This window comes from Lonchura striata, chromosome 4 (genome assembly GCF_050655825.1).
Source record: "Lonchura striata isolate lonStrDom1 chromosome 4, ASM5065582v1, whole genome shotgun sequence".
Lineage (NCBI taxonomy): Eukaryota > Metazoa > Chordata > Aves > Passeriformes > Estrildidae > Lonchura > Lonchura striata.
The window spans coordinates 65,449,749-65,469,775 of record NC_140706.1 but is presented as its reverse complement, the minus strand read 5'-3'; the positions used below and the strand labels follow the sequence as shown (position 1 = coordinate 65,469,775).

The 20,027-nt window shown below is 38.2% G+C and overlaps 1 protein-coding gene across 2 annotated transcripts in view; it reads right to left on the bottom strand.

The window, feature by feature from the left end:
• Window positions 1-242: 242 nt before the first annotated feature.
• The window catches only part of SCLT1 (sodium channel and clathrin linker 1), a 31,479-nt gene continuing 11,694 nt past the window's right edge, over window positions 243-20,027 (bottom strand). For both annotated transcript variants that reach the window (XM_021541614.3, XM_077783041.2), the window contains exons 10-21: window positions 19,604-19,694; window positions 19,357-19,448; window positions 18,597-18,774; window positions 17,518-17,616; window positions 16,953-17,024; window positions 16,172-16,246; window positions 15,561-15,697; window positions 14,415-14,607; window positions 12,839-13,035; window positions 3,531-3,609; window positions 2,344-2,439; window positions 243-484 (exon numbers count right to left, since the gene is read on the bottom strand). In XM_021541614.3, the coding sequence (XP_021397289.3) occupies window positions 422-484; window positions 2,344-2,439; window positions 3,531-3,609; window positions 12,839-13,035; window positions 14,415-14,607; window positions 15,561-15,697; window positions 16,172-16,246; window positions 16,953-17,024; window positions 17,518-17,616; window positions 18,597-18,774; window positions 19,357-19,448; window positions 19,604-19,694 (1,372 nt within the window). In that variant the 3' untranslated portion in view covers window positions 243-421. The remainder of the gene's footprint in view (window positions 485-2,343; window positions 2,440-3,530; window positions 3,610-12,838; window positions 13,036-14,414; window positions 14,608-15,560; window positions 15,698-16,171; window positions 16,247-16,952; window positions 17,025-17,517; window positions 17,617-18,596; window positions 18,775-19,356; window positions 19,449-19,603; window positions 19,695-20,027) is intronic.

Sequence of the window (20,027 nt, the reverse complement as noted above, 5' to 3'; positions counted from 1 at the left end):
AGGATCTTCAAATTGTTCCCAAGTTAAGGAACTGTAAGTTCTATGCTATAAGGAAAAATTAAAGATACTGGCTGCACATGAGCAAAGCCAAAGTGAATTTCAATAGAAGTGTTACCCACTCCCTGTACACAATCTCATCACAGGTGGAGTTACTGGATTTTAGACCAAAAAAACATCAATGTGCCACAGCCCTGTGTGTCAGATTTTTTCATTTGCTACATTAAAGGACTTGAATGACAACATTTTGCAGTCTTCTTCCAACCTTTATTGTGCATACAGAGACAGGATTTTCATCCACTTCCTTTCTTACCAGAATTGAAGTTTTACAAGCCTTGCTGTGCTTTTGACGGTAGTGCTCCAATATGAAGTTTCTCCAGCAATACTCTTAACTCCCAACATGGTGAATGATAAAAACACATGTTTAAATGTTTTCCAGATCCTTCAGGGAAGTAGCTTTTTTATTCTGTGTAGTTATCAGGCTGAGCTGTAATGAAACACAAGCAGATGATATCTTTGTAATAATTCTTTGTAAGATCAAAGTAACAGTAGAACTTCCATACTAAATGTGTCATGAAGGAGAGGGAACAAGCACAGGCAGTGTGACTTTGGGATGAACAGCAGGGTTTACAATGTACTCTGTAGATGACTACTGCTTTTGTCTTAATTCAGATCCCAGAGAATACAAGATGATAGGTAGCAGGAATACACTAAGACACCTACAGGATAGATGTTTTAAACTTGTGCAAACATTATCTTGTATTTTTTATGTTTCTTAGTGAAATCACTATTATTTCAGAATAAGGTAAGATTTAGTCATTGAACTGACCACAGTAAAAGTGTAATTTCCAGGCTCCCTACTAGTCCAGCTCTAGTCTATGTTTGATACAATTTTACAGTGAAGGTGGATAACGCAGTGAGACCACACAAGCCAGAAAGCAGCCCTCAGCCTATAGGTTAGGAGAGAGAATTATCACTGAGTCTGATGGAATTCACATGGGAACATTCAGCCTTCTGGGGCCTAGGAGAGAATAAAGACCCAGATTAAGAAGAGAGGATATTCCTGCAGCACTACTGGAGCCCTTTAGCAGGGACAGTGCCGGTATTTGTTTTTTTGGGGTGGAGAGAAAAAGGAAGGGGCTTGGCACAGCGGTTCTGAAGTAACTACAGAGCAGCCAGCCTCTGCAGTAACCTCTGCCACGAGGGCAAGGCAATTCTGAAATCTGGCAACAGCACTTGGGCTGCACAACATCAAATCTCTTTGTTATCTTCCAGAGAAGGCATGGCCAGGAACAGCTAATTACCAATGTTTTCAGGAACAGCAAGACCTCTTCCTCTATGGGCACCAAGGCCACAAGTTTATTCCCTTGAAATGTGACATAAGGATGTTTGAGTTTTTATGGGAAGACAGCATCTTAGAAGCATTAGAGCTAAACAGATCCACATAATAAACAAGAGGTTAAAAAAAATTAATTCTTCTTTCAGAGCAAATCTTCAGCAGCTGAATAGACCTTGTCATGACAGAGAGCATTTAAAGCCAGGAACCACAGCTTATGTTATGACAGCTTGGCAGCTATGCCCATTTATTCACTGCTGTTGGGAAAGAAAATGCCATTTGTCCTAACTGAGCAATTTAGGTCAGCCAAACAGCTCCTCTTTGCAGCTCACATGGGGTCACCTGCATTAACAAGCTGTAGTTTGCAAATAGTTTTCCTAAATCACTCTAAAAAAAGCAGGAGGCAGAAAGACCATCTTTACTTAATAGGAGGCCAACTTGAGTAATGAACTTGTTTGGGGAAAAAAAAAAACAAACCAACAAACCAAAACAACTCAGTGTATAAACCCCCATGGGATATGCTTCAAGCTGTACAGCTTAAACACTATGGAAAAACAGAACACTGAGAAGGATACAATCTCTCTCCTTTACCTCTCTGGAAAGAAACAAGCATTTCTTACTATGTCTGCACAGTTTTCACCACTGCAGGAGCTGCTGCAGCTGTAATACACAGCCAACGTAACTGCAGTGGGTGCTCCCCAGACCAGCAAACAGGAGCTACAGTTATTTAAGGTTTTTTTTTGTCTTTGCTAACTTGCCATTTCTAAAGCTGGAAAGGCCTGTATACCTTCATTCACACATTCTGAACCATGCAGGTTTAATTCACAGCAAACTGGTTTCCACATGCAAATCTAAGCTGTCAAATAAACATCATGTCAGAAGGGGACGTCCAAAATCCAAGCTTGTTAAAATCCTGCTGGCAATAATGCTCATCAGTGATCACTCTGATGTAAAATGAGTACTTCTGCAAACTCCATGTGCTTGGATAACACTTTTTGTGAGCTGAGTACCTGTTGGGATGCTGTGGCTGCTCTTTGTTCTGCCTGGCTCAGCCGCCTCTGAAGCCTGTCGATGTATTCCCGATACTCCATCATCAACGTCTCATCCTGTGGAAACAGAATCTCTCATCACAATGCCAAGTTCTTTTTCACTGAATCCACTCATTCTGTAGTGAAAAAAAAGCTTAACACAAGACAAACGTCAGAAGTGGAACTGTTCTTCCTTTACAATAAAAGCCTGAGGACAAAATGCTGACACATCATAGAGTATTTCCAGCTCAAATGTGACATCATCTGACTTTTCCAATCAATCAATCTGCAGGGAAGTTTTACTCATTTCACCACCTTGAAGCAAGATGGATTAAGGCTGACATTTTAATTCAGGTTATTTAATCCATGCAACCTTACAACGTAACTGTTTTAGCTATTTAGCTTAGAAGAAAGAGAAATACAGTAGATAATACAAATGGGATGATAAATCTGGTACAGATCTCCTCTGTTCCCTTCAAAGGGTCTGTAAAAAGCCTTTCTTAACCAGCCTTTACTCACTTCTCTTATAGTTTTTGTCCTCTAAATACCACAGCACTACAAAAAAAACAAGCCAGAAGAACTTATCCTGGATAGAACCGGATGTAATCACAGATTTATAAGGCTGACAGGAAAGCCCTTTCCTAAAGTGGCCATTAATTATTGAACAGTGCACATTCCAAAACAACCCTTCCCTTAATCTTTAATGGATATTGTTTTTAGATATATTCATGTATGGACACAGAATGTAAATTCTGCATACACACAGCACGTGGAGAACTTGGTGTCTGTATGTGCCACATTATTCATAATCCCAATGTGCCTGCTCCTGTTTTGGGGCTTGCAGGGATTCAGAGGCAGAAGTAAGGTCAGAAACATTTCCTGAAATTTGTCTAGAATTGCTAGATTAGTCACATAGAAAGATAGAAAGATGATTTCCCTTTCACTTTTGTAATTTGAGACTAAAGTTCATTTGTCTTCCTGCCATTGGAACATGTCAGTCAGCAAGAAAGGGTGAGCCTTCCCAATTGTTACTGACTACCTCTGTCAAAAATCCTTAATTTTCTCTAAACCAGCAACATAACTCACCTAAATAGGTTTCTGCTAAGACTTTAAGTATATGCACATCAGGTTGTAACTGAAAGTAGCTGTCACATCAGTCATTATCTTACCTCAGTTACCTTCTCATTTGCTATTTCCAGCTGGGAAATGAGCTCCTGGCTACGGAGTTTTTGTTGACGCAGCTCACTTCTGGGAATCAGAAGAAAAGATGCTGATTGGCAAACAGTAGTACTTCAGTTATTGGAATGTAATTTCATAGATAGTTCCATGAATTGTGGAGGCTTATGGTGGGTTTTAATTACAGGGTTACTCTTAAAACACCCATTTCAAAAGCACCACACAGCACTTCTTCATGCTGTGCATTCAAAACTGTAATGGCAGAGGAACAAGATGTGTTTGTTGGAATCAGCAAGACTTTGTCAAGGGCACTTGACATTTTACAGGGTTTTTTTTCCTGTTTATTGAATCTTATTTTGGAGGCATGCTATCTAGTATGCAATAAATATAAGCTGTGTTTTGCACAGTAAGTTCAATATTGAGATTAACATTCTAATTAGTGTTCCATAACCAGACCTCACTGCAGGCGTTTTTAAAGGTGCTTTGAAGTACCTAAAAATAAATCATTCTATACTTGTGAGACAGACAACAATGTGACACTTTGTGAGGAAAATGAAAATACCACCTACTTCAAAGCAGTCTTTTCACTTTTATACTGAATGAGTTTTAGTGATCTTCAATTTACACAGTATTGAAGACAAAAAACATCTGGGTTATGACAGACAATCTCTGAGCTAGTGCCTAAAGGAAACAGTTATTGCCTTCTATCAGCACAAGAAGAAGGATGACTAAAGACACAACTCCAGTAATTTTGGTCAGGGAAAGATGCAAACCTAAGTGAGCTGCTCTAACCTCTGACCAATCTCTACCACCTCACCTTAAATGCTTCACCTGTTGCTGAGGCTGCATGCACTGCAAGGGAAGCTAAAGCCTTTATTTTTGAAGGAATGGGGGTAGGGTAGCAGATACTTTTAACTTCAGATCTTCACCTTAAATTCTGCTATTTTAATGATGACACTTAGTTCTCAACAATAATTTCCTTTTATAAACTTCTAAACGTAGTACTTCATAAAATTTTGAAAACTGATACATGGCATTTGAAATACAAGGTTGCAATGCATGTGTAACATCAGGTCACCACTACATCTGGTGATGAGTTTGCACTCACCTATTCTCAACCCACCCTCTTAACTTCTTTCACTAGTCCCAGGTAGATATCACAAAAATAGTTCAACAACTTTGAACTTTCATAGAAATGAAAGTACATAGGCAGATATTTCAATGTTGTTAAACAGTTAAAATCACATCTAGGTTATACCTGTTATCACCTGTGAACACTCTTTATATAAAGTAAGAATTAAGATTGCAGGATCTAGACAGTATGTTAGTATGTAATACTATTTTTGTAATTTGCCCTCTGTATTCTAGTACTAAGCATCAAATGAGGCATTTTCAATACAGGAGACCAATTTTTTGGTGCTCTAAATATTCTCAGTTACTGAAAGGAGCCTGTCTCCTGTGCTTGTGCTGAGGTATGGAATTAGCATGCTTAGCCGCACAGACCATAAACAGAGTTTACAGGCTCATACACAGCTGTGATCAAGAAATTATTTTTATAATGAGATCACACTGAACACATTTAAAAGGAAACAGTTTAACCTTGTAAGCATAAGGAAATGTGATGGCGATTGAGCTAGACAATTGATTCAATCTGAGTGTTAGCCCTCCCCCAAATACAACTTATGAGATCTCAATATTAGAACTGAGCAATAACTGCAACTGCTGGATAATTACATCAGCCCCCACTGCACATTGTCTTTGCTAAGTGAGTAGGAAACAAAAGGTGAGCTTCCAGCATTTCAGCAGACGGGTGATAAATCCACCAGCTGCAGCAAGTACTTTCTGCAAAGCTCTCATGACAAATATAGCATGTGCCAGCTGTTTCTTTGGTTGAATTATACTGTAATATGCTTCAGTTACTCTTAGTAATTATGAATTTTGTATACTGCCAGTACCTGCAGCTGTCTCTCATCCTGGTAATTTTTTTTCTTTAATGAACATCTTAAAATAAGCAGCTATGGCTGCCAAACATTGCACAAGTGCAGCCAAGAATAATGTCACAGAAAAAGAGGCAACTTCTTCATCTCAAGATGCCATGCAATTCACTCCATGTACTCTTCAGGATGCAGGGAAAAGGAGAAAGCATTCATGGTCAACACTTTATATATTGCCAGCAAAAAACGTCATTCCTCAGAGGCAGACTATTTTAAATCACAGAAAAACAGAGAACTCCAAACCCCACGCATGCCTACCGATGAGTCAGGGACTCTTAACTATGACAAAGAAATGTGTCAGAGGCAAAAACTGGAACAAAGACACCCAAAATAGCTGCAGTCAGAAGGTTTAAGCTAAGCAAAGTCTTTAAATATAAAAACCATATAGCAAGGATTCCCTTTTGTTAAGTACCGACTGTGGTGACACGCAGACGCGCGAAGTGCAAAAGGCAAAAAGCCTTCTGAATCTGAAGTTAGAAAGTTTTCTTTTCTGTATTCCCCTGAGCACTCACCCCTCCCCTGAGTTATTCCCATTGGATTTGACCTGTAATGTACTCAGGCTGGACACTATCTCTATTGGTTTTACCTTATCACCTATACTCCCTATAAAAATTCTAACCAGACCCTTGCCCCTCGTCACTTGTCCCTGCGGGGTTCGAGCAATACAACTTTCTTCGATCTGCACGCAGGTGGCCTCTCTTGGTCTCTTTGTCTCGGGTCCTTTAGCGCTCTCAGAGCAGCGCTGCCCGTGTCACATGAACTCACTGCTGCCTGGGGATCTCGGCAGAGAGCCGGGGCAGCGGCGCGCTGCTCACACTGGCCACCCACGGGCAGCTGCGGGCCAGCGCCTGGGGGACGGGGCCGCGTGGAAAAAAGGCAACACTGACAATTAAAATACAAGTGACTGTCCAAGGCCACCCTAGGCTGCGGGGTGGCTTCGTGTGGTGGAAAAGCTTCTCCTCCAACCTGTGCTTCCAAAGAAAGGCTCAGCAGTCTCTGTTGTTCGGTCTCATGGTTATTTATTGTAAGCTATCTAAAAGATTGTCTTCTCAGGCTGCTGCAGTTTGCTCACAGCTCAGGCAGAGGCACACACACAGCCTGACATCCTCTCTGTCTCTCGTCTTCTTCTTCTCTCTCCCCGCCCAGGGCTGCTGCTATCTTTTATATGATATATTACGTGTTACATGTTTACAGTTTTTCCCCAATACTTACTACCTATATTAAATGGTGCTTTTCTACTCTAAACCAATCTGTGAGTGCCAACATCACCAAGAACATGGAGGTAAGGAAGAAGAAAGAGGGAGGACAGGGCAGGCCCAGATCCCTCCATCTTAAAACTTCTGACCCCCATGTACAAAACTAAAACCGCCCTGTACAGGTGTTAAAACCCCCCCGTACAGCACTAAAGAATTCTTCCCTCTACTTTGTGACTAATTCTACTATAATATCTAAACTTTTGTGACTCCTTGTTCTTCCTGCAAGGTTGGTAAATCATTCCATGGCTCAAATCCAAAATCACAGCTGTTTCCAGCTGCCTGCCAGGGTCTGAAATGCTTCTGACCTGGACCCGGAACATCCAAAAATGTCTGAGGGACATTTTGAGTTCCCACAACTGACTATTGAGGAAATTAAGCCATTCTGTATAGTTACTCAAATAAATAGGTTTATGCTACAAGTTTTTTTTATTTTTCTCCTCCCAATAGTTTTATCTTGCTACTAGACAATAATGGCAGATGAACAGGATTATTAACTTATTAGTTTGTTCACACTGTATTTTGTTACTGCATTTTATTACTTCTGTAATTAAAGAGTTCAGATTTTAAAGCTCCTCAAATGCAATGTTTCATGGAAGCAAACTTGTCCCCCTTTATAGTTTAAGCCAACATTTATAAATTATTTCTTGCACTGTTTTTTAGAAGAACAGACCGGTGTATAGCTATTTCTACCCCTATTCAAGCTAAACTGTATCTAAACTGAGCAATTATCCATGTGTCTGACAGGTCAAAGCAATATCCATGGCAAAGTTGAGAGAACTGTCAATTTCCTGTCAGGTTTTCAAGTTAGAGGATTGACCTTTTTCCCTGTCTGCAGTTGTCCAGATCTAGTCCACTGAAGGGCATTCTGTGATGATTCAGGTTTTTGATTCACTAGAAAACTTTGTTTATCCATGTGAATCTTATTCTGTTCGCTGCTCCAACCAGAATCACATTCAACAAAAATACGCCCTTGGTGTTGGCAACTGGTGCAGAGTCTGGCAAGGGTTTATCTGCTTATCTGCAAAACTCTCTCTCTATTTACCCCAACTTTTCATTCTCAGGGTAAGGACATGAAAAAAATCTACAAAAAATACTGATATGCCAATGAGATAGTGTTAACCATCTTTTCTATTCATGCATTTATCTACAGACCTGTAAAGTTGGGCTTTACAGAACAAATCAATCATCTTCCCTTTATTTTTAAAACTTGCATACAGTCTGTCACTTCATTTTATTTAAGCAGATGCTGGCAGACTGAGTTACCCTGGTTTTGCCTGAATTATTCTGTCAGAATTGTCTCTTTCAACTATTCCCATTCTACCCTATGTTCTGTTGCTACTGAAGTTTATTTCCTTCCAACTTACAAATTTCCTAAACATTCCTTTGGTATTGCTGATTCCACCTTCCTGTGTGCTGTCATTTATTCTTCTCAGCTGAAGTCTGAAGAGCTACAGAGCTTTACAGTGATGCTGTAAGGTGAGCAGTCTCAGCCAGTCTCTTCCCCCAAATGTGGCCAGAGGAACCATTCTTCTGGATTATAGTGCTTCAGTGAAAGCAAGAGCCTTTAAAAACTTGTGCATGCTTTCCTCACCTCTTTTAAAAGTAAATTATTTCAAATGAAGACAAGAAAAGTAAAAAGCACTTGACATTGATTTTTTTACCAGAGCTATCAAAGGCAGATCACTTTAAATTTTTGGGACATTCAAACTGAGAGCCTAAAGTTTTACAATTGGAAGCTCTACGCCCTGCGGATCAGCAACAGCAGCAACATGGATTGCTTCTAGTTCTTACCAAATTCAACACTCATTTGTAGAGAAGTGACACTGGACATCAAAATAGCTTTTTCAGCATTAGGTCTGATTTGGTTATTTAGATTACTTGGACAACATTCCACATAAACAGGAGGAGGGGGAAAGAATCAATTAGTAACTCAAGAATCAGTTAGACTAATGAACATGAAATATGTAAATTATTCATCAAGACTTAAAAAGCTCTTTTTATGTTCTGAAAGAAGTTTGACAGTTTTAAAATATTTCTATACTTCTGTTCTCAAATTAAACCCCTATAAATAATAGGAAAGATCACTTTTTTACAACTTTTTACAGTGAGCACTCACTTTATACTATTTTACTACTATTTTCTAATTGTAAACATTTGCTAAGTTCACTTCAGTACATACCATTAGAACTCAAACTACATTTAACATGGATGCAAGCAGGGGTCAGAGCAGTTTGGTTTCTGACTCTGCCAGAGCAGACACTGTGGGAATAAAGGGAATAAACCTGGCAGTGAGTTGTTGGCCATGCTGCCAAGAGCAAAGTTTGTATTTGGAATGATGACCTGTGTCACAAGGAGCACTGATCTCCTTAGTTACCTTCAGGGTTGACTTGGCACAAGGAGAGTGAGGCAAAACTGGCTCCTTGCCCTTCTGCAAGGTGAAGATGAGGTCTGTTACCAATAAATTCTCCTTAAGATGCATGCAGGATCTTAAGATGCTCAGAGGGAAGAAAGCTTTTCTCATAAATGAAGACTGTATGAAGAAAATGTAAATGTAATTTAGCCTGCAAGTATTCAGTGCACTGCCTCCTGTTCCAGCACTGGTTCTGAATTCCAAGTTCAGTTTTATCAGCAACAGTTACACATTTAACTTGAATGAGATGCAAAGGTTCAGAAAAGCACAGAATAATTTTCAATGAAGCTTGGAAGTATCAATTTACTTATCAACACTTCTACCTACAGTTATTTCACTGATCTACTAGATTCTTATGTTTTTACATATGCTCTACCATTACAGTTTGCAAAATTTACTTTTACTTCTTAAATTTTTTTAAAGATCAAAAACCCCCTAACATTCACTGAGGCTGCTTCATTCCTTAAAATTATTTAATGCTTCTTTTGTGCATATAGGTTACACCTCACCAACAAAACCCTGCAGACTTAGAACACGACAAATGAGCAGCATGTGCTCATGGAATGTGGAAAAGTTAGCAGCTGCTGCTGGTAAGTTCAATAGAGAAGCCAAAATGCTTCAGACACCTTCACATGGAAAATGAAAGCAATGAGGACAGAACTGGAAAACCAACATGACTTTCAGGCAAAGGAATGGGAAACACCTACACCAACAAATGGGACACTGAGTCAGTGTTTATGGGAGCTGCACTAACACCAACCTCCTGGTGGAATGCAATCTAAAACGCTTCCCCCACACATGGATAGGACTTGGTTAGAACGTTTATAACTTCCTAAAAAAACACTCAGCTATAAAACACATTACCATGCTGCAACGTAATGATTCTTGTTGAAAACTGTATTTTTGTTAAAAAATTAAATTCTGCTACATGGCACCAACACATCCTGTGCATTTGCTCATGTATTTACGTGGATCCTCTGTTCTCTTGGACCCCACCACGAGGCTTAGTGAGAACATTTCCTGCATTAGCCTCAAGAGACCTTCCAAACACGGCATTTAATTAACAATAGATTAATTAATCCATTACCAGTATCAGTTTTATTTTGTATTCTTAATGAAATTTCCCTGATAAATGCATTTGCTGCAACATTATTCTGCTTTTTAAATAATCAGCAACTTGATTTTAGTTCCAACACAAAAAGAAGCTATTTGCTGCTCTGTACTTGCACTCAAAATGTTATTGTGATAGATGAAAAGAAATATGATAATTATACATTTATAGTATAAGCAAGGACTTTTGTGCTGAATAACTACTACAATGAGAATCCTGGAGCTAATTTTCATACCAGCTGCATTCTGCACTACATTGCTGAGTGTCTGGCAATACATAGGAAGTGAAAAATAAGCTGGCTTTAAAATTTCCAGATAATACCGATAAGGTTCTGTTAGACTACGTGTCACCATGATATCAGAGCATCACTGCACAGATTTAACATCAAATTCCTGATGTCATTCTAAATTACAACCTTCCTGTTTCTATAGCCAGCTTCCTTGCCAGGTAGAGCAAATGCCTGATAAAGACTTCTATTTCTAGTTTATACAGTATGAAAAAGCATAACACACAAAACCATATCCTAAAGTAACTGATTAGTTTTTAGGCTTGCACCAAAATGTCTACTGAAGTCACATAAACAGGGACATTTCCAAGATTTATTACCCACTTTTCATCCAGGTTCACAAAGCAGACTTCCTTGTATTTTCTATGTCAGCATTTTGCTGCAGATAAATATGGTCTAAATCTTTTGGTCTGCTGTAATAACTTTTTAACACTGAACAGTAAAGCTTTTAGAGGGAAAACAGCTGTATCACAGATAACTTGAATTATTTTGGAAGTCTGCAATTTTCCCCTTTTAACTGGAACCTGCTGAACCACATCCAGGATCTAGTGATGAACTTAGATACTCAGCTGTGAAGTTTTGCATTTTGATTTACAGAAAATAAACTATAAGTTTAAGAGTTAAAATTTACCTTAGCATGAGAGATTACAAAATAATTTTCTTCTCCAGTTACTGCATTTACAAAAGATGCTAAAATAGTATCAGTAAGAGCCAGCTAATAACCTACAGTGAAGATACAGCACTAAAACTGTCAGCTCCCAGGGTCTCACAAACAGGCTCTTGTGTTCTGAAAGAGACTTTTCCCTTTCCTAAAGAACTGTTTAATAATAACCTTTGCAAAATGCAGGATGTTTTAGGGGAAAATAAAGCCAGCCTGTGTCTGAACAGATAAGGTAAAAAGCCCCCTGTAAGTGATTGCTTAGGGAAGGTAAAGATGAGCACATACTTCACTGCAAAGATGGATATCCAGGTTAACAGTAGATAACAAGGTAGATTTTCCTGTGTTTAGAGAGCTGGGCTCTAATTCCACTCACACCACTGGAATTCTGACAGCCAAGCTATGCTTCAGAAATGGTAACTACAAAACTGCATGGGATAGTGGAAATATGATTGAAGTTGAGAATATGTAAAGCATTGCATTAATAAAACTTGAAAAAAACCCACAACTACCCCAAAGGAAATGAAAGGTAGAAATCACTGGTTCCCAATTTTAATAGGGAAAAATTTTGCTTCCATGTTAACATGATAGTAACATAATTTCTAAAATCAGTCTGAGCAAAGAGCCACACGAGTGCATCACTTAAAGTGACTAAAGGGCTGCTTCAAATTTATCAAGTTAACAGAGCTGCAAAACCTGACTTTTTGTTCTCAAACCCACTAAAAGGTAATGAATGCAATGTTATATTCCTTTCTAACTACTTTAATTTTAAAGAAATTAGATTTATGAAAGAAGGCTTCATATATCAGCAGTTATTGTTGACCAGTGTGTCAACCTTCTCCAATTTTTAACCAGTTTTGAAGAAGAGGAGATCTTGAGGACATAAACTTCTTTGCATTCAATAAAAATACCAGGCTAATTTAATCTCAAATTAGTAGCCTACTTGAGCTAACTGACAACATTTCCTGAACCTAGAAATTAAATGAAGCATAGGGGAAACTTGCAAAACTGAAAATATTCTTGTATTCTACACTGCAAAATACAAGCATCAGCTTAGAAATATGGATGAATTAAGAGAAAAGTAAAGTTTACCATATTTTTTCTTAGGAGAATCATACAACCCATTTTTATCTTCATTTATAACAGCAACTGCTCAGAAGAGCATTATTACACATACAGAGGTTTTTGTTCCGTTTATTTTAGAAGTCTGGAGATTCACTCCACAACTGATGTTATGGCTTTTCTGAAGAGGTATAGAAGTTCTCATAATCCAAAGTTAAAATTGTCTAAATTGAGTGTGCTGTATCTTGAAAGACAAAAATGAAAAGTAATATATTCTATTTACTTTTTGTCATTATAAAACCTCCCACATTATCTACAAGATAATGAAACAATGTAAGCTTTACTTCAGTGCTAACTTCACAGAGAGCATCACACGTTCTGTTTAGATCACTCTTTGTTTTGCTGCAAGCACATCTTTGAGGCTGGATGGTTTGCTCTTCATGGTTTTTCACCACAGGTCTACTGCCATGCCCCAAACAGTATGTGAAGCACACTTTGCAGAAGGAGAACAAAACTGCACTTACTTCAGCTTATTGATCCTGGCTTCTGTAGTTTCAGTAAGGTTTTTTGTTTCTTCTTTCCACCTGTTTGTTGCTTTTTGCTGAGCTACCAAGAGACGTCTGAGCTCAGTAGTGGACTTGTGACTGGTGTCCTCCATCTCCCTGAGTCGAGCTTCATATCCATGTTCTTTCACTGCAAGCTCATGCTCCATTGTGCTTATCTAAAAAAAACCCACAAATCCTGCACAATCAAATCTCTCGCTCTTTGCCTTTTTTTTTTCCCATTTGTTTTACAACGTCTGAGTTAAATTTATAAACATTTGTTGAAAGTGTGTAACATACAAAATTAAGCTTCTAATTATAAACTCAGAGATACATGTTCCCAAAGCCAATTTAAGCAAATAGGACAACTGACAATAAAGGATAATGAGCTGTGTATGCTTATTTTTGTAAGCAATCTTTATTCTTCTCCCTTGTGTTTCCTCCACAGAAAAAAGTTGGTTCTTTTTCATCTAGCTAAATGTGTTAGGAGTTTCATAACTGCATCTGCAATCCTTTGTACATCAGAGGGAAATGAAATCAAGCAGTGAATCTTATCTGTGACTGTAATGGAAGCCTGCCTGATTAAAAACGAGACAGACAAAGATTTAGTATTTGCTTTCTGTGCTTCATATCTACCACCTCTCTGTTACAAGAGTCTCATCCTTTGTTTAAGCAAAGGGTTCTGGACTTGTACAAGAGTCCCTGTTCAATTTCACAGCTTTCTTTATCTTGTAGTGCAAAGTGGAAGCCAGATTTGAGCTGGTCCCCACTCACACCTTGTAAAATTGCTTACTGAGGTTGTCTTCATTGCTCCAGATCCTCAGTTCCCTTTCTTTGGTATCTTTACACTGCAGAGGGGAAAGTACCAGCTTTGCATGTTCAGAAAGCACATCAAGGATGAAAGCTGTTCCTCCCTCCAGAAGCCACAGGTGCCCTGAATCTGTTGAGGTTACTACTGATTCCTTATCCCATCTGCAGCCTGCTCAGGGGCATCTAATGAACATGTTCAAAAAGAACAAACCAGCCTGCAGCTAAATCTCTTGTCTGCAGCTAAGCATAGAGAACAATTTCTTCTGTCCAGAAAATAAGAGTCAGTGCTGACAGCCACACTGTTAAATAATTTATTAGTTACACACTGCCCTGACAACATGGTGGACACACAAGTAGAGGAACATTCTGGACAGAAAGTCAGACAGCCAAAGATTTCTGACACATCAGACACAATAAATAAATGAAGATTGGGACTTGCATTATTTAATCTATTCATCTTATTTAAAGCAAAGAACCTTTAGGGTCATCTGATCAAGGAGAATTTAATACACATTAAAATACAAATTAATTAGCAGACACTGAGCTCCCCCATGGATTCTGAGGACACACAATGCAATAATAAAACTACTTTTAAGCAGCAACCAGGAAGCATCACTGAAAGCCTCAACCTTGGTTTAAACATTTTATGCTTTTTTCTGAGAACTGCCACCTTACTAAGCAAATATTAGCCTTACATTATGAAAAAAAAAAAACCCAAAAAAAAACCACCCACAAACCGAAAACATACCTTTACTTTAGCTTTTTTTTGGGCCTCTACTGCCAGTTTTCTCAAACCCTCCATTTCGTTTTGCAATAGTTCATTCTCCTGCTGAAGTTTTAGTCTTTGTTCACTGACAAAGGAACTCTTTTCTCTTTCTGAATCCAGAGTGCTTTGCAATTTACAGATAACTTCCTGCCAACGAGATTTCTCTTCCTCAGAGCTAAAAGAGAAGGAAAGTTTGGTTGCAACTGAAGAACTGAACATCTCCTGAACCAGAGAATGAAAGATATAGACTGGGAGCTACCCACAAATCAGCAAAGAACTTTATCATGATAATGGAATTGATAAAATCAATCTTAGTGTCTGTCCTGGCTTGTAAAATAAGCATGTATTGCCATCTGTTGGAGGTTGGGCAGTTTTCTTATCTCTTCCAAGAACAATGTCTCCCTCCAGGGAGATATCTTCTGTTAATAGACTATTGAATGACTCACTGCATGACTGGTAAAGTTACATCATCCCATTGTGAGATGCTCCGCCCAGAGGGAGGAGCCAAGCATCTGTACCTGCATAAAATCAGCACTTTTTGGGACACCAAGCAGCCCTTCTCTGGATTCCCAGAGAATCAGCTCTCTTCTCTGCTGGATTCCCAGAGGAAGACCAGGCCCAACTACTACCAGACCTTCAGAGAAAACTACACCCTTCTACAGATCACTGCTTCAGCAGCATTTCATCTGCCACTCCAGGAGGAACAGCCATTTAACTGGATACTACCAACACCCTGACTCCTCAGGGTGACAGGTTTCTGACTCCATCACTAGTTTTGTTTGTACTAATTACATTTTTATTATTTACTTTTATTTCGTTTTTATCCTAGTAAAGAACTGTTATTCCCATTCCTGTATCTTTGCCTGAGAGCCTTTTTTGAAATTGTGGTAATTTGGAGGGAGGGGGTTTACCTTTTTCATTTCACAGGAGGCATTTCCCTTCCTTCACAGACTCCTGTCTTTTCAAACCAAGACAGTTTCACAATTACGGTATCTTGATACTATGTCTGCTACTGAATAAAAGGATTTGACAAAGCTCTAACAACACACATTGAACAGTTTAAATAGTCTGAAATAGTTACCATTGCTTTTTTTCCCTCCTTCTGTAACCACCTGTAACATCACTTACTTCATTTCCAGTTGTTTCAGTTTCTTTTGTGTCATCTGTAGACTCCGCTGAAGGTCATCCTTGGCAGCTTCTGCAAGTAAATACTTCTGATGCAGCTGCTCCAGCTTTCTACTGTCAGGTTTGTGCTCCCTGTAAATCTGAACAGAAAATTTACATGTGAGTAATTCACATGTAAATTTTCTCATTGCATCCTATTTTACCATAATTTAAAATTAAATTGTATTTCTAACATTGTTGCTGCCACTTGAAAAAGAGAAAAGCTTTCAAAGATATTTATTTTGTTTTCTGTCTACTGATCTTAACTGGAATATGTATCAGCATTCTTTTGGTTAAGCTACACATCTCTTTTTTACTTTTTACACTTTTCAAAGAACTTTCTTTTTCAGTTTGGTGCTGCAGCTTTGAAAGATCTCTGGATTAAAAAAAAAAAAAAACAAGAATGCAAACAACCTTAAAGTAAATATATGAAAATAGGCAACTATGAAAATCTACTCAAAAATAAAATAAGACATTAAGGGCAAAACACATGAAAAATGGGGAAAATATCTATGTATTTTTCCTTCTGTAAAGAGATCTTAAACGTGATGTAAAAATACATACAATTGCCTTACCTTGTCAAGTTCTTCTTCCACTGCTCTCTTTTCTCTAATGGCTCGTTCAATTTGACTTTGTTTTTCTCCACATTCCTTTTCATAAAAGTAATTTTTAAATAAGATTTAATAAATCAAAATAAAAATTCAGGAAGTGCTGAAGCCAAACCCTCCCCCCCCCCGCCACCACAGTGTAAATGCAGTTCTTGCTACTGCCTTGGATGCATTTGATTATATTTACCTGCTCATTGTTTTCTCTACAGAATCACTCAATATACAGACCAAGACACATCAAATGAAACCTTTTTAAAATCTATTTAATGCATAAATAGGTGCATAAGCACAGAATTCTTTTGGTCACCTGCATAATTTATTACAAGTTCCTGGTTCACTCAGAAATATGATGTCTGTGATCCACAGACTTTGTCTTAGGATACTTTCTCAGCTTTCATATCAGCTTTCCTTTGTACACACACAACTACAGGTAAGCATGGAAGGTTGAGTTTATTGTGTCTCTGAAAGAAACAGGGATATTTAACAAATGCCATCACATGGGAAGCATTTTCTAGAGCCCAGATCTCACTTTCAAAATGCCTGTGAACTCATCTCTGGAGACAGGCAGGATGTAATGTGCTATACAGTAAGAGAGGACTGTCCTACACAATTACTCATTAATCACATGTTGATTGACCTAAAATACTAAGTTCTAGTGGAAGTATTTGATCATCAAAAGTCTAACTTAAAGTCTTAGAAGTCTTGAATGTTTTGCTACTGAAAATATTTTTATCAATCCACTCCATACCATCTGAAGAGCTGAAACTTCTTCTGTCAGCCGAGAAACCTGCATGTTACATTGCTTCTTTGCAGTGTCTACCTGTGACCAAAACAAAACTACAAAATTAGGCCCAAAAACTACTTTTCCATCTTGCTTTTTGACATATATATGTCGTATATAGGTGGTGCATGTATTTAAAGCATGAAAATACCTGGGACTGCAAGAACTGACAGCTCTTAAGACATAAATGTTAGAAGAATGATTATTATCAATCCATACTACTTTAACTGAGGGTGTTTAGGAGAAAAAAAACACAAATGAAGACACCACAACTACCATTCACATCTTCACAGTGCAACCTTCTCCATGCCAGTGTCTGCAGAGACACCAACAGTTTTGCTTCTTGTTTAGAACACATGTTTGGACAACAAATGCTGAAGAGGATGGTGCTATCAGCATGCTGCTTTGCCACTTATATTATCCAAACTCTTGTGAGAAAACTGCTTGTGATGACCATACACCAGCAGTAGTTTTTCACTCTGAGGAAAACAAAAAAAAAATCTTCCCATTCTTACTAAACATCATAACTTACTTCCTTTCTAATTCTTGCAGCAGTATTTTCTGCAAGTTGAGACATTTCATCCTGCAGTTTTTTGATCTCTTCTTCCTTCTGTTTCTCCCCAAAGAGTGCCTAGAAGAAAAATAACAAAATGAAATATGACTGATATGTCAGTGTGATACTAAGAGCGCCAAGAGAAAAACACACACTTCTCAAAAGACACCGTCTTTTCCTTTTTACTTTGGAGTAGCTGACACTGAGACTCAGTAACACTGACACTGAAAACACGTGACACTAAATGCACATTCCTGTAAATCAGAACCACACAAAGAGTTAGTGTCAATAGATGCCTTTTTCTATGGGGACTGGGAGATTCTGGCTGAACATGGAATTACACAGAAGAAAGCACAGGAACCCAGAGCAAAATTTCCACCTCAGTCTCCTACAGAGCAGGGAGAAAACAATTTGAAGCAGAAAGTGTTAACAGATATGTGTATTAATGTGCATGTTTTTTATTTTGTTCATTAACTGAACACTATTTTTTTTTTCCCTTATGTTAATTGAATTTTCTTCTCAGTCTGAAAAAATTCAAGATGTTTAAGCCAGAGCAGTAAATTAAGAATTGTCTGCTTTGTTTTGGCCCCTTGAGCCATGTTTTCACATCAGTAGTTTTGGCATAAATGTTATTCTATGATAGTTCAATCACACATTGTATATAAAGTTTATTTTAAGGCTCTCCACATGCCTAGGTCTCTTTGTTGATGACTCTGCACTTTCCTTGTTTTCTATGCCTTGTCTTTAACAGTTATAAATTTGTAACAGAACCTTCCTCTTTTTTCCTGACACTAGTATTTGGTAAGAAACTCTGAACTCTTGTCAAAAACTTTGGAAGATTCGTGTTTAGGTACAGTGTTACCACTTAGATGACCTTTATCCAGGCACTCAACATACGCTTTGAAGTTCATACTGTATGACAAATCTGAGTGATGAGTGGTCACATCCCAGCTTGCTCTCTATGCAGGACTAATTTTAGCACAACAGACACAAAAGAAGCTAGCTTGTGTATCCTAATAATCTTCATTTCTAGAAAACACCTTCATCCAATGCCTTACTTGACTTTTTTGCAGGTTAGCTTCTTCCAAGAGCTGTATGCAATCTTGGACTTTTGCAACAGCGTCGTATGTCTCACTTTCCAGACTGGCACACTTGGTCTGAAGCTCACTGATCTGCTCCTCCAGGGCTACTTTTTCTGTTCTCAGCCGTTCAGCATCTTGAACAGTCACACACAATCTATGAGACAGTAGAAATTTGACAATGAGATGGTCAATTAGGACACTGATCCATTCAAATTGAGCTATTAGTAAGTAGCTATTCATAAATTGCCCAAATTGCATTGTTTTCTGCTTGTTTTTGGACAGAGTGTTTTGCGTTTGATGATCAATCAAGTCCTAGAAAGAAACAGAATTATAGGAGTTAACTCAGATATGTAATCTCAGAAGATCCTTAGAAGAATCCCAGTGATATCCTGGGATACATCACTGAAAATGTTCTATATTTAACCAGAACAGAACAGCCCCAAAAGAAATAAAGTTTTCCTCTGTGGAGGAAACTGAATAATTGGATGTGGGCAATGAAGTCACAGCTTTTAGAGAAAGAAAACCACTGGTAATTTCACAACAGCTCAGGAATTCTTATTGTTTATGATTGTCAGTATTGGCAGACATGAGAAAGAAGAGAACCTCAGAGGGATCATCAAAAACATGTCTTTGTTACTTCCTAACATGTTTGCCACAAAACATGCAAGGACAGACAACCCTTCTATTGTAGGGTTTGCATGTATCCTGTTAGTAACACACAGTGAGCTCTCTTTACCTTATTTCTAACTGTTTTATATTAGACTGCATTTGCTGCAAGCGTTTGTCAGATGCTGTTTCTCTCTCCTGAGCAGACATCCTGTCTTCTTCCTGGAAAGAATGAAAGTGTTATCCAGATTTGAACAAAATAAAGATATGGTCACATAAAACAAGCTAGGTAACAACTTGCAGTTCATTTAATGTCAGCATTCAGAAAATGACAGCCCACGCAGTTGCAACAGAAATGATTCATTTCTCTAGGATACCTTTCTCTCCAATTGGCTCTGAAGTTTCTCTTTCAATGCCATCATTTCTTCAAGCTTAGCATTTGCTGCCTGCCCATCTATTTTGGCTTGCCTGTATATAAAAAAAACAGTTATTATAGAGGGGGAAAAAAAGGCTCAATTAAAAGTTTGTCACAATTGCTGTGAAGAGCAGAAAAATTCCACAATACTGTTTTCACAGGGCAGAAGAGGATTACTCCTTCTCCTTATGTGGCACAGAGAGAGAGGAATACCAAATTCCAAAAGTCCTGTGGAAATTACTTTATAGATTATAAGGAAGGTGTATGCATTGATTAAAGAAGGACTAGGAAATCAAAAACTTCAATGATTCAATAACTTAGTCACAGATACGTAATGGAGAAGTCTTTTCCAGAATTAGATTTTACTTTTTAAAAGTAATAGGACT